The sequence below is a fragment of the Lynx rufus genome, unplaced genomic scaffold, assembly GCF_022079265.1.
Source record: "Lynx rufus isolate CCGP_SWC_20201006 ecotype Redwood Valley unplaced genomic scaffold, mLynRuf1.p SCAF_8, whole genome shotgun sequence".
Classification (NCBI taxonomy): domain Eukaryota; kingdom Metazoa; phylum Chordata; class Mammalia; order Carnivora; family Felidae; genus Lynx; species Lynx rufus.
The window spans coordinates 11,312,257-11,326,850 of NW_025814896.1; the positions used below are offsets into that span (position 1 = coordinate 11,312,257).

Here is a 14,594-nt window from a genome sequence, read left to right on the forward strand (position 1 = left end):
TGCATCTGGAAGTCTCATCTAAAAAAAACCATCGCCAATTTGCTTGATGAACAATAGATTAAACTCACCCCATTCATTCTGAAAAAACAAACAAACAAACAACAACAAAAAAACAAAACCAAGGGAAGTTCTAGGAGGACCATCTGGTTATAATCGAACAGCCAAGCCAGGAAGGGGGTAGGGGTGCTCCGGAGAAGAGGCTGAAGTGCTGAAGTCCTTGGCCCTGGAGAGCAGCCAGGGTCAGCTGTGCCCAAACCTGGGTTCCGACTCATGTTCTCACGGCCTGCCCAAGAGGGTAGAGTTAGGAGAGCAAGGGGGAGGTGGGAAGGTCCAGAGGGAAGCAGGGCTTCCCATTTTTCAAGACAGACCTTCTAGAAGGAATCTATCCATAAAGCTCTGCTGATGGCCTGACTCAGCAGCAGGTGTCAGAATCGAAAAGGTGGGGGGCCCTTCTGATGAACTTGAGGCTACATAAGAAACCTACAAGCCTTCAGAAAAGGAAGGGCCCGAGGCCCCAAAGACCATGCTAGGGCTGGTCTTACAGAGCTCATAAAAGTAGATTCCACCTGCTACCTAAAATGTCCCCTGATGGGTCCTCTTTCCCCTCACCTCAAACAGGGCATTGAAAGCATCGATCAGATCGCCAGCCTGTGCCAGTCGGACCTGGAGGCCGTGCGAACAGCAGCCCGGGAAGCCACGCTGTCATTCGGTAAAGTCCACCATCAAACATTCTGTGCGGTGCAGTGAGGTTCGCGACCTTTGGAAGGTTGTGCTAGAGGGGCCACGGTCAGCCCTCAAAGATGCAAAATGATACAGAGGCCGAGCGCGGTCGATGACCCATGTAACTGCACTTGGCCAAGACGGGTTTCCTTCATGGTTGAGGTGGCATGAAGTGCCTTATTTCTCTCTTCAGCTTCAGTTTATGATCCTTGGGAGTGAAAGCCAGGTGCGAGGCAGGAATAAAGTTCAGCAAATTCTGTCTTGAATGTAAGGGAGAGGCACCAGGTCCATCCATGCGAGTGGCCAGCAGGAGCTCCCCAAATGCCACCTGCCTCTGCCACTAAGGCCATCTGGGTTCACCAGAGCAGGAACGCTGAGGTGGGGGACAATCCAGTGACCAATCACCTTAATATTTCAGGGGAGAAAGGACGCTCAGCTTTTGAGAAGATGGACAAACTCTGCTTGGAACCAAGAGGAGAAGCCTTTTGCCAGGAAGCGGATATTGAAATCACTGTATTTTAAGAAGCCTCAGCTGGCACCTTTGTTTTTGCTGCTGCCTTGCCTTGACCCAGGGCCAGAGCTGTGGGTGGGGGTATGCTCTGTGCTCCCTCAGTCCCCAGACCAGTCACGCAGCCCAGGGGCACAAATGGGACTTTGCATATAGGAGCAGGAAAAGGGGACGTGCGGCACTTTGAAGGCTGTTGGACTTGAGTCAAACGACCAGCTTTCAGTTTTGAGAATGTGTCTGACCTTCCCTGGCCAGCTGCACCCCGAAGGGGCCAAGGCCAGGCGGGTTGAGGCCTGGAATCAAAGTCTCCCTGCCGGTTGGCCTGCTCAGCACTGCTGGTTCAATAAAGACGGGCAGTGAAGAGACAAGCGGGCTGACTGACCTTGCTAAAGAGGACGCAGTGGGTCATTTCCATGGCAGCAAGCCGTCACCTTGGCAAGCCAGGCAAGGTGGGAAGACAGACAGAGCCAGGGTTTCCATGATTCATGCTCTTAACCCAAGCAGTAGTCCAAACGCCCCCGTGGAGCCTGGTGGCGGCCTGCAGACCGTGGGCCTTATCGTCACTGTGTTCAACAGCACAAGGAAGAAAACGTCATTGGCCAGGAAACCTTGTGTCGTGTCAGTAAAAGCATCCACCGTGACCTCACTCATCAAAATGGAATCGAACTTTTGAACGGAAGTCAACTTAGGGCCGATCAGATAAATTGTGTCAGAAGCCATCAGCCGGTTTGAAGAAAGATTTCACTGAAGAATATATTTAAAGAAAGAAGATTCGTTTCTTATTTAAGTCTGTTAAAAAACAAAACAAAACCCTCAAATGTGTCCTGAACTGTTTTTGTGTTGAGCCGTAGAGACAACCTGGGGTACATGACTCCTGACAATGGCATTGGGGATTCTGGAGTCTTCAACCTTCTCATGTAAACTTCCTGTATATACTCTGTGCTTTTCGGTTTAACTTTGTATTTATTTGCCTTGTTCCTATGTTCAGTTTTTTGAATTTCAATTAAAATGAATTTTATTGGTGTCTCACTTTACCTGAAAAAAGCACAGAGCAGTGGTTGCTTCCACAAACCTCCCAGGGAGGAAAAGAGCAGCCCCTCCTGCACCGCGTGCAGCCCCGTGGGCCGGGTTCTCCCGCACAAGCAGGTGAGGAGGGAGGCGGGGGGCTGGGGCCCCCTATGTCCCCCGTGCGGCCGAAGGCTCCCTGAGCGCCCACTCCTACACGGACACTGAGCCGCGTGGCCCTTCCTTGTCCAGCCTTTGGCCTCATGTGATTTCTGCACCAAAGTTACAGATTCAGCTTTTTTCCCTACCCTGGCATCCCACCGCTTCATGACAGCTTTGATGCCATTTTTGTATCTGAAACAGACTGAGGTGACAGTGGGTGTGACACCGCAGTCCCGTGGCCACAGTCCTCTGTGGGTGTGCTGCAGGTCACATGACCATCGTCTGTTTTTACCCCCCAGTCCCGTGGATCCTGCCGGGAGCCCACAGCACGAACCGTTTACTCAGCAGCAGGCATCCAGTCATACAACCTCGAAGGACAGGGAATTCTCGAACGATTTTTGCAATATTTTACCAACATCTTAGGAGTCTGAAGTTACTTCACAACAGAAAGTCAACAGATCACTTTCGAGGAGATTTAAAGGCAGACCACATACATGAGTTTTCCATCCCGTTGCCTCTGCGTCACCCGTCGGTCACGCGTGGCTCACCAGAGGCACTGGAAGCGGTAACCGCTGGGTCTCCCAGGCAGCCGGACAGGGGACGCGTTCTTGAGCAGGTCCTGTGCACGTCTGCCATGGTAGCCAGGGGCCTGCACATTCAAAAGGCGGGTGGTGTCGCTGTCGAAGCAGCCGGGCGGAGGCCCGAAGTGCCAAATAAACTCACCAGGAAGGGAACGTTCCCCCAGCCCAATGGCGTGCACAACCCCGGGAGGCCACAGTGACCCTTGGCCACCCGACCCACAGCACCTGCTTCCCGTGGGCGGCAGCAGAAAAGAAACAGGAGGTACCCGTCCTGCTTCGGGCCCCTTAAACAAAGGCATGGGAGGCACCCCAAATCCGTGTTCTTTAGAAAAAAAAATTTATTGTTGCAACTAAAACGCAAACCCATCATTTATATGGCAAGTTGGAAAACTGTACAGTCTGATAGTTCTGTGAGGTCACAGGACCCTGAGACGCGCCCCCTCCCTCCCCCCATCATGCAGCCGTGTATACACACACCTGAAAAGGTGTTTTACCAGAACGCCTCGCTGTTTTCGTTTGTTTTTATTTTCGTACAAATGGTTTATTCCACGGCCATTGTAAAAAATAATGACCTGATGCGTAAATATTGACTTAAGGCATATAGCAGAGCAGCTCGCTACTTCTCTAACATACGTGTAACAAGATGGAGAGCCATCTGGTTTCCAAGGACAGGAGCTTAAACCAGTTCATCCACTTTGAAATGCTACTATATACACACCCAAACTACTGCACACATATACAGGACTTTAAAAACAAACACACAAGCCCAACTCAAAAATGCCGACAGCCTGGCATCTCAGCCTCACCCGCACCTCTCCAAGGCTCTGCACAGTGATGCCGCAAACGTTCCCACCACAGAATTTCTCTGCACGGGCTTCTAACACGTGAAAGGCAACACGTGAAAATGCTGGCGAATGAGCAGCTCGTGAGCTACAGCTGCCTTGTTTTTTGTTTGTTTTTTTGTTGTTTTGTTTTTCTTCTTCTTCTTGTTTAAAAAAGCCACTTAACGTGGAGGTCTTAAGTTCCCTTGCAGAAGAGTCGTGAGCACCATCAGTCCCCAGGGTTCAAGGGCGGGGGCAGACGTGGCTCTCAGCAAGGCCCCTGGACCGGGACGACGGCAGGCCAGGCGGACTCCGAGGGCCCGACACCCGGGATGCTTCAGGAAGTGCGGTTTCCAGCAGTTGCCTTGGTTCCGAATCATGGTCTGCTCGAGAAGAGCGTCAACTTCTGACAGTGGAGGCTGATCCCCAAGGTGTCGGGGGGGGGGGGGGCGGGGCGGGGGGGGGGGAACAGGACCGTGCTTGCCTAAACGTCCAGAGCGTGAGGTGGGACTATGGCTTCCCATACCCTTGGAATGTCTGAGTTACAGTGGGACCCAGCCGGACAAGGACAGGCCGGGGCCTCACCAGGAAGTCACCAGAGTGCCATGCCAGGTATTAGGCAAATATCCGTTACTGGAAAACATCACCCCGTTGCGGAATGGTGATTATTTCTGCAACAGCCTTAGGAACCACAGCCACGTAACGATCAGGTCATGCAAAGGTAGACTGGACTTGTACACGGGGCACATTAATAAGCAGAGAGCTAAGTATTTCAAGCACGTGATCCTGGATCAGGACACAAGACGACCACACGTGCACACCCTAATACACACAGGGAAAGCAGTGATTGAGAACAAGGTTCTAGCAGATAACTGGGAGGGGGTAACTGGGACAAAGTAATCTCACACCACGTATCTTAAATATCCAAGTGTTCGTTATATATTATCCCATGTCCTATAAACATATGCCAAACCTCTTCTCACGTTACCCACAATGCCACGAAATACGACTGCTTACAACCGTCCTCCTTCCTAGTACTGGTCTGACACAGCAGGCTCATGGCAAAATCTAACGTTCCCAGCACTACCTGAGGGTTCATTATTGTACTTTTTGATAAAGCCCTTGATGCAAGGCTGACATCAAAAGTTCTTAATACATTATTGGTTTAAGAAAATGCTAGTGCACTACGGACGCCTTTGGGGAAAAAACCAAACAATAAATACGGAGTGGAGTCTCCGCAGAGGTCCGCGGGAGGACAGCGTATGCCCGCCCACCCGGACGCGCCGGCCACGCCGAGAGCACGCACCGGGCAGGGCGAGCCTCGCGACCCGCACAGGCCACCAGCCCCGTACTCTCCTTCGTTCTCCTCAAAAAAAGGGGTTGCGGATTTGGTGCTCGAAGGAAAGGGAGGGGGGACACCGTCAAAAGGGGTAAGACCAACAGCCCGGGGAGGGTGGTTCTAGTGCAGAACAAACGTCCGTCCAGGTCACGGCCGGCTACGCTGTCCTCGGCCCTTACCTACCACGGCGTGCCTGCTAGGCGGGCGCGGGCTCTACGCACGGAGGCGGACAGTGGGGTGGAGGTGGAGTGGAGGAGATTATGTGCTGCTGCTGAACAGGAACTGGAATGAAACCAAACATTTTCAGATGAGCCCGGCCCCACCCCCACGGACCTGCAGAGCCCTGCACGACCCCGGCCGCCCCAGGCCGCCCCCCCCCCCCCCCCCCCCGCGCCGCCACGCCACCGCCCCCAAGCTGGCCTCCAGGGAAGGGGGTTTCGATTTTCTTTCACAATGGCCCCCTTCCCAAAATCACCCCTAAGGGAAAAAATGGCTTGCACGTTGCTAAACCGTCTGATCTACTCAAAGACGGTCGCTGGGAAAGAGGATGTTTAAAAGGATTTAAAAGTGTCTAGGGAGGTGATTTCCAGGAGCAGTGTCTTGAGGCCAATCCTCCCTCCTCCCCTCACTTTATATTCCGAAGGAAGTGGAAATTGCTCCTTCTGGATCTCAAGGGCAGGGTGCAAAGCTGGTGGCCACCCTGCTGTGACCTCTGACCCTGAGGCAGGGGCCTTGAGAAACCCCGTCTATGGAGGTGGGGTGACGAGGGCGGGGCATGACCCAGATGGCTGGAACAAGAAGGGATCAACGGAGAAATGAACAATGGAAAACCGGCGGGGACACCCTGAGCAAAAGCAGAAGCTGGGTTTTGTTTTCCAGAGATGGCCTTTTGTTGTTTGTCTTCTTGCGACAGGAAAGCTCGCGGGCACCGTCCAAGCTCAGTACGCACACAGCGGAGGAAGCGACTGAGCAAGATAGTGCCCTAAACCCTTAAACCCTCTTCTCCAAAGGAGTTTACATTCGGAAAAGTGTGGGAGACTTTCCCTGGGAAATCAAATATAAACTGTGTATCTGGTTACACCACCTAAGGGTACAAGAAAGTTTTGTAAGTGCCTAGTCTCTTTTTTTTTCCAGAAATAACAAAAGCTGCTTTTTATAAAGGTTAAAAACAACAATGTGTTGTAATTCTATTTTTTTTCAAAAACAAATAATAACACACACAAAAAAAAAAAAAAGAGAGAGAGAGAGACAGAGAGAGAGACAGAGAGAGAGAGAAAGAGAGACACGTATTTGGCATTTTCTCTACTTACTCCTGAATAGATTAAGGCCCTGAGATTAGACTCATATATTCTTGGGACCACAGGGCTCCTTAAAACCCCAGTGCATCAATCCTCAATTCTCTCGTTAGCCCTTCACAGTTCCAGACTTTAAAAACCTTTGCTCTGTTTCTTCTGAGACTGGCTCAGATCCTTCCACAGCACTGAATGCTAACGCCAGGCTGTCGGCCAGTGCTTTCTGTACACGAGGTCTTGCCAGCACGTCCATCAGTGAAAACATACCCTGTAGCAGAGGTACGCGCCGGCCGTGAGGACCGTGGCCATGCACATGTTGACCAGGAAGGGCTTCCAGGGAGTCAGCGCCTGGTCCTGCTCCTCCTTGGGCGGTGATGGCTCCCCCTGGGCAGGACCTGCCCCCATGACCCGCCTTCTGACTTCAGTGTCTGGACTCGTGCTGAGGGAGGAGAGGGACGGAGACTGGTTACTCACTCTAGGGAAAACGATGCCGAGGACGCTATTGTGACAGTTGGAATTCTAAGAAAAAACGAGCCATGTGTAAAGAAACCTTGGCGATGGGGACACCGACCTGAAGCCCACTTGGCACCCCCACAGCCACCCCCCCAGAGACCCAGGCGGTCTCCATCGCCAAGGTATGGTTCTGGAGACCAGTGGACTCCTTGGTGATGGGGGTGGGTAAGACTCCGAGGACAAATACAGCCACTGGTGCAAAGACAGGTGCTTATTTGTCCTGGGGTTTGCTTGGAGAACGTTCCGTTCTAGATCAGAGAAGGCAATGGTGTGGCCCACACTCTACCACCCTCTCCCCAGGAGCCTCTGTCGCTGCTGGCTGACGTGAGGACATCACACATCCCTCTGCCCCTCAGCCCGCCCTGTGCCAGGCTCGCGTCCCCAGCATCAACCCAATCCTGCCAGGAGCACTGCTGCTCAGGGATCCCGCACACAGGACCCTGGCTGCCCTTCTGGTGGCGAGCCAGAGACACCCTGCAGAGACGATGTGCACGGTGTTCTCGCTCCAGGGCTGTCTCAGAGAGGCCAGCAGAGGCCCCTCTTCTCCTCGCCACCTCCTCCAGGCCTCCCTCGAGAGGCCCTGACCACAAGACGTCCTGCTTCTCACAGGCCACTCCAGGGCCTTTCTACCCCAGCAGCATCTTGTGTGACTGGCAGGACCACCCTGAGGCACCCCCTTCCCAGGAGACAGGAAGAGGCGGTACAAAGCACCTGCTTTCTGGGACGCAGCCGCGAGCCCTGGCCGCGGGGCCCAGGTCTGTGTGCATGCGGGCCCCCACTGCTGTCCGGAGGCACGTACGTTCTTAGCATGGCTGCACTTCTTCCTGGAGCTCTTTGGCTTCTATCTTCCCAGATCCGCGCTTCCCTCCTTACCACCTTCACATACACAGTGTGAAAGCCACCACTCTTTGCCAGTCTCAACCAGTACAGAACAGGTGACAAACTGGACACCAGTCACGTGTCAGCTCTCTCCTCTCTCACCCTCGACTCTCAGCAGGCCCTCAGATGCAGCACACTGGCCCGCCCTGAGAACGTCACCAGAGGCCCTTGGAAGCTAGGCACAGTCTCCCTGGGGGACCGTCACCGAGCTATCGCTCTGCACGTCACCTGGACCTGCTCTGGGAGGCCCCGCTGCACAGACCTTCCTCAAGGCCTAGAACCAGATGTGACGTTGTTGTGACAGGGACCCAGCTGCAGGAGGACCCCGGTGACTCGACTCCATAGGTCAGGACTGGGGCCTGGCAACCAGCATTTAGCAAGGTGCCCAGGTTAAGATTCTGATGATCGACGTAGCCAGAGGACCACTGGGGCACCCACCATGTACAACCTGCTTTCTTGAGTATAATTCCCGATCCTGTCCTTTAACAGTTCCAGAACATCCCAAGGTCGGAGAAAGCACAACTTATCAAATCCCTGGATATAGAATTGGCTCAGCTCTGATTCTTCACCATTGCAAACGATGCCACAACGAACGCCTCCACCTGTATATCTCTTGCACACCTGTCTGCGAACTGCCACGCACTAAATTTCTAGACGTGGACAGATGCTGGGGCACAGCACGCACTCATCCAAAAATCAGGAACCAAGGGCACTGCCTCCAGAGGCTCTGGCTCAGGCCTGCCTCCCTTCGTTCTTCAAGCTTCCACGCCTCATGCGGGCAGCCTTCCTTGAGCACCCAGAGAAGGCTGAGCGCCTCGCTGCTAAGGCCCACCGCCGCAGCTTGCACTTCCGTCTCCTTACTGTCCCCAGGCTCCCAACCATAACCTACGGTCTCTGTCCCCACAAAATCTTCTAGAACACAGACCAGGGGCCATGTTCTAGTGATCTCAGTACTTCACGTGTACCAATAGGTACTCAATAATCTTGGTTAAATGGCATTAAGTTAATCAAGAGCACACGAAAAGGTGAAACTTCCAGATGGACCATCTGGGGGCTGAAAGTATAACCGTCTAACCTGGGTATCACGTTTCAGGACTGGCTGGAAGCCTGAGGGAGGGCAAGGTCATTTCCGAGCAGGACTGTCCTGCGAATCTCTGGTTCCAATGGGTACCACAAGGTGGTGCTAGAGCCCCACCGAACTGGGTCACTTCACCGGACCAACCTGTGGCTGGATGTCTCTGGGGCCTCATTCTTCAAAGACACAGAAGCTACGCTTGCCAAGAGGAGGCTGTGTCCACAGGGTTTCAATGGCAACATGCGTCTCTCGACTGGAAGGTCACATCCCCTCACCCCAATAAGCCAGGCCCTGCTCGCCTTACCTTTCCACGCTGCAAGGGACGTTTAAGGGGGTTTTGGTTTCTTCCTTGATGGGGCAGTCTTCTTTATCCTCCCCGGTTTCGTCCTTTACCCACTGGTGGTTTGGGAAGAATTCCTTGCACTTCCCATTGTGTGGCTCCAGGATTCGTTTGGGCGGCCGGGGAGGAGGGGGGACGTGTTCGGGTGGGGGCTCCAGGTCCTCGTGGGAGAGCTCCTTCCATTGCTCCTGGAGAAAGCAGCGAGAGAAAGTTCCGTTCGTATTCACACCGGGCTGATGTGTCAGGAAATCTGCTCCCCTTTAGGCGAGCAGAGGCGAGGGGTTTTCTCTGCTTCTTGGGGCTGCAGACACATATACTCGGAAGGTGAAATCTTTTGAAAATAAAGTCTACTCTCCCTATCAACGTTCTCTACGTCAAGAACGTCAAAGGCAGAAACCGGAACGTGGTGAACGTTTCCGCAGCTTTCTAGCTTTTTAAACACGAAGGACAGCTATTTCTTCTGACATGTGCTAGTGTTTGAACTTTTACAGCTGACAGCCTCCTTCTTCAGAGACAAAAGTTCGAGATCAACACACCTGGATGAAAGCGGAAGCAATGCTTACCTGTACTGAAGAGTCTCCCATGATGAATTTGGCACCTTCGATCACAGCTAGGTAGGAGAAACGGAGCTGGTCTGCTGTCTGGATCAGTCCCATCCGAAATTTCCTCATTTCTAACAGAACTTTCTTGATATCAACAGAAGAAGGATCTTTCCTCTTGTCCATCTGAAAGCCAGAGAGGAGACACCCCGAGTCAGCTCCAACTCCCAAGTACAATGTGATTTTTCCATGTTCTGGAGGAGTGCTCTGGTTTCTACTCAGCAAAAAATCGCCGTGGGGAGGCGGAATTGGAGACAATGTGAGTAAATGCAGCAAAATGGGGACCACCAGAGCACAGGGGAAAGAACGAGAGAAGAGCATTCTTTGGATCTTCCTCGATTCTGCAATTCAACTGAAGAATATCCCTCTGAACAAAAGCTACTTAGGGTAGAGCTACTTTCACAGGAGGGCAAGTGTTAAAAATGGAAGATCGTTGCTAGTTCACTGCCGAGACCATGACAGAGAAGCCGTGGGCAGAGGCCACAAGAGATGTTCAAATGGGTTCCCTTCTCTTCCCAGGGTCTTCAGGGGCCTCCTCACCAGCAGGAGGCAGGTGTCAGCCAGACAGAAGGTCCCCGACCTGCCGATGCCCGCACTACAGTGCACCACGATAGGGCCATGCTCCGTGCTGAGTGACCCTGACTCGCGGACTTTAAAAAGGAAGTTCAGGAACGAAGCTGGCGATTCTGGGACGCCAAAGTCAGGCCACGTGGTATAGTGGAAATGTAGGATCTCTCGAGTTTCTTGAGACTGAAAGAAAAACAAAACCAAAAAGACACCTCATGCCAATTCTGAGACAATCATCTGTACAGAAATCACCGCTTCCGAGTAAGCACGAAGAGTTGTCCCAACCAGGCCCCCATCTCACTCTAAGAGCAGCTTCACCTCTCAGATTTCCAGATCTCCTCCCGTCCACTCGCCGAGTCAAGGAATACCAAGCACTGAGGTGCCCGACACTGGACACCTGCCTTGATGTCCCTTCCTTTAGCATGGAACATCCTCACCCACATCTTTCCTCCGGTGCCCCTATCACCTCTGCTGTCTTCACGGTTGCAAGTGATTTCTCTCTGCCCCACGAGGCACAATGATGCCACGTCGCCGCCCACGGCAGTCCTGTCCTCAAGCCCTGTAAGGCTTCCCACGAAAGAGGGAAAACGTAACTCTGTGCGTGTGGCACCAGCTCTGGGTCATCCCGGGCTTCACGAGACTACTCGGGAGTCTCAGGGGATTGCCATTTTAGACAAAAAAAAGGAACCAGCTCAGTCTCCAAGGCTTGGTGGCTGCCACGTGTGGCTCGATGACCCAGCTGAGGAGGAGGGTGTCGACCCCACCAGCCCCAACTGGCCCCACCGCGTTCCAGCGCCAGACGCATCAGCTCACTGAATTATTACATTAACCCTTTGGGGCGTGTATGCCCACTATTCCCCTCTTCTTGGTTAGGAGACTGAGGCTCGGAGGCTGACCCTCCATTAAGTGAGGAAGTAGGAGTTTAAGTTTGGACTCCAGAGCCTGTGTTCAGAGCCTGTGGCAGGAACTTTTGAAAGGAAGACCCTGGCCCTCGTCCCCAAGTGTTTCTCCCCTGGCCCGGTCTGCTCCCAGTGCAACAGCAAGAAGAATGGCCCTCTGGTGCCATTTTCAGCTCTGCTCCTCCTTCTGAACCTACGAAGAGTCCACCCCCAGGGTGGACACCTGGCCTCCGGCAGAAATGATCAAAACATAGTTCTCAGTGGGAGGAGAGTACGCAAGATTTTGCTCGGCGAAGGGCACACCATTCACGGGAGCCAGTCTTACTATGGGGTAGGTACACCTGCCGGCCTCGCCAAAGCGGGCATAGGAAGAAGACATGCAGGCAGGAACCACACCACCTTGAGCATCTATCTCCCTGCCACACAGTGCCAAGGGCCACGTCAGTGCCTAGGTCACCTGGAGAGCAGCTGGTGGCAAAATGCTCTGGGCCAGAGGCCTGCTCACCAACAATGCCTCCCCTCACTTAACAAAATGTGCCCAAAGTGCCTACCATGTGCCAGCCACGTGGCAAAGACACTGTCCATGCCCTCCCAGAGCTTAGCTTTAGTTGTGACCGCCTTCCTGGGGCTCAGTGGGATGAAAACGTATGAAAAGAGCCTACAGAAAACCCCAGTGACTTCACATCAGCAACACATATACATATGTAACCCTGCACCAGCCCTGACACACAGGCATCCTTCTGCTGAACTGGAAGAACCTGCCGGTGACATGAAGATGATTAATAGAACCACACCAGGCAATGCCATTTTCTTCCTCCCTAGAAAATGGTCTCCTTGTGTGGCTGAAAACGAGAAATGCCCTTTCTGGTTTTTAGGGAAAGAAAAACACTTAAAAATAGATTTAAAGATGGGGGGGGGGAGAAAATATACCAAAAGCAAGTTCTTTCTTTCAATCCTTAAAAAGGTATGGTTATCTCCTGTTCATCCCCTCCCGCACACCTGCCCACCTCTTTCTCAAGGAATCCATTCTAGACCTGTGTCTCAACACACGGCTAAGAAAAGAATTTTTCAAAACAAAGTCTGTTAGAGCGACCAGATCTTCTCAACATCAAAACCTCCACACTGCTGCACATATTCTGCAAACACAGCACGGGCCGCTTCTGCTCGGTCGGAATTCCATTTCCCTCAACAAGCCGGAGATATCGTCTCAAGAGTTTACCAGAAGTCGCGCTTCATGTTAGGCTTGCAAAATTTAAAGAGCATGCAGAGGAAAGTCTACTGCATAATCCTCCAGGCACATTCCAACACGCTGCCAACATTATTCCTGAAAATCCTCCGTCAAACCCCTCCATAAATCACAGCCCTGGAGCCCGCGTGTGTGGCTGCAGCAGGATCACGGCTGCAGAGCCGTCACACAGAGAAGAGACAGCACTCAGGAAGTGCCCCGCGGTGCTTGCGGAAGCCACGCGACTTCAACCTCTCCTCTGCTTCGTGGTCACCCGCGCGGAGGTCTAGATCTTGTTTCAATTAGTAACACAACAACAGGAGTCATGTGCACTGGAAAGCAGGAAGCTGAAAACTGGCACGTGAATAAAACTCGGGGGCAGACTCACCTCGGCGCAGCCCGGCAAGCCGCGATCCTGCCTTCCCTTCCATCTGTGGGTGCGCGCTGCTCCCGGGCCAAACCCGTTACTTCGACCCCACGGTACCTGCTGCCCCAGTGCTGCTCTACCTCTTCCCCTTTGTTACCTTCTGAACCCTTACAAAACCCCCCTCTGAACGAAGGGGAAACTGAGACACGGGGAGACATGATGCCCCTCCCCCCGAAGTCTGACAGTCTGACACGGCGGGGCCAGGAATCCACCCCACGCAGCTACGTTCCAGAAGGTGGTGGCTGGCCGCCATCGCTGTGGCCGTCCCGGGAGCTGCTGGGAGCTCCCGCCCGCGGCTGCAAGTACTGGTGGAGGGTCCCCACACGGTGAGCGCTCCTGCTGGGCTGTTTGGAATCCCCACGCGGGCCTTCTGCGGTACAGCTTCTCAGCCCCGCGCCTTGGCCTGTTTCAAGACCAGCTTCCAATGACAGCCAGCAGCTGGTGTTATAAATTCTTCCACAACGAGTAAACCCAAGACCTCATCGACCGTGAACTCAGCCCCAGAAGGGCCCTTCTTCCCTCGCTTTGCGCTAAAGAGACCGTGGACGACAAAAGAGGCAGCGGCTGCCGCCATTTCAGTCCCTCTGCGGTTGCAAAGACAGGAACAGAGAAGTTTTAGATGAGAAACCCCCCTTTCCCTAAAAACCGTGATGAACTGGTGTTCCAGTTTAGGGAGGGAGCTCTGTGGCAAGGGAGGGACCAGAAAAACCGGGGTTAGGTAGTATGACCCAGGTGAAAAGACATCTCAGCCAGTGCCCGTCTGAAGTACGGAACAGCACGCGATACTCACTGTAAGGTTTTCCAATTCTAGCTGCCGCACTGTGTAATACGACTTAATATCTTCAGAGATCAAGGTTAGTTTCAAATTTGTGTCTTCGAAGATCATTTCTTTTTCTTCTTTCTGGGGCCAGTACTGCGCACATTTTAACTAGAAGAGAAAAGAATGCATTACTGTGAGCCACGGACGGTTTTCCTATGAAGGGAGGTACAACGTGCCTTCCACGCGCTTTAGGACAACCCAACGGGGAAACCGGGAGTTTTCTGACCTTGGAAGTCACCGTCAGCACAACCTGCCTCTTGGGGAGATGGGAAGGGGGTGAAGACCCAAACCAGGACTAGCTGGGCAGAGAGGGCTCAGACCTCCAAACGCAGCCGCTCCCTGGTTCTCCCCACCATGAGGCGCTCCAGGGGTCTGGTCCTTCCAGACCATCTATGAATATGAAGCGAAGTCAAACTGTACAAAAGTTTTAGTCTCTCACAGACCCTACTTGCACAGCCATCTGGAAGACTACCAAGAACTGGTCAGTGCCGCTGGCACCACGTAGACTCCTTACCCTGGGGAAAATAACCACGTCTAGAGGAGACAGTGGAACACGGTGAACAGGCTGGACGTTTAGAGAAGGCAGGAGACGGGCTCCTCCGGGGCTCGGGATCACCCACTGCTGTATGCCACCCTTTCATTCTGGTTTGGGTCGGTGCTGAAAAATCCTTTTGATTTTCTAGTTTAAGAATTTCAGGAATAATTTCAGGTCTTCATTTAAATGTAGCTCATGAACTTTTTCTTCAAAGTAAGCAAACCCCCCAAATTTGGTTTTATTTAGAGTTCAAGAAAAAACTGGGACTCAAATTTAGTGGCATACCT

The 14,594-nt window shown here is 52.9% G+C and overlaps 2 protein-coding genes across 5 annotated transcripts in view; one reads left to right on the forward strand and one right to left on the reverse strand.

The window, feature by feature from the left end:
• The window catches only part of RIPOR3 (RIPOR family member 3), a 74,636-nt gene extending 72,551 nt beyond the window's left edge, over positions 1-2,085 (forward strand). Inside the window, exons 21-22 of the mRNA XM_047069864.1 lie at positions 619-709; positions 1,139-2,085. Of these exons, the coding sequence (XP_046925820.1) occupies positions 619-709; positions 1,139-1,242 (195 nt within the window). The 3' untranslated portion in view covers positions 1,243-2,085. The remainder of the gene's footprint in view (positions 1-618; positions 710-1,138) is intronic.
• Positions 2,086-3,299: 1,214 nt separating this feature from the next.
• PTPN1 (protein tyrosine phosphatase non-receptor type 1) overlaps positions 3,300-14,594 on the reverse strand; it is a 69,074-nt gene continuing 57,779 nt past the window's right edge. For all 4 annotated transcript variants that reach the window (XM_047069866.1, XM_047069869.1, XM_047069868.1 and 1 more), the window contains exons 5-10: positions 13,743-13,880; positions 10,375-10,584; positions 9,799-9,960; positions 9,200-9,423; positions 6,696-6,867; positions 3,300-5,418 (exon numbers count right to left, since the gene is read on the reverse strand). In XM_047069866.1, the coding sequence (XP_046925822.1) occupies positions 5,395-5,418; positions 6,696-6,867; positions 9,200-9,423; positions 9,799-9,960; positions 10,375-10,584; positions 13,743-13,880 (930 nt within the window). In that variant the 3' untranslated portion in view covers positions 3,300-5,394. The remainder of the gene's footprint in view (positions 5,419-6,695; positions 6,868-9,199; positions 9,424-9,798; positions 9,961-10,374; positions 10,585-13,742; positions 13,881-14,594) is intronic.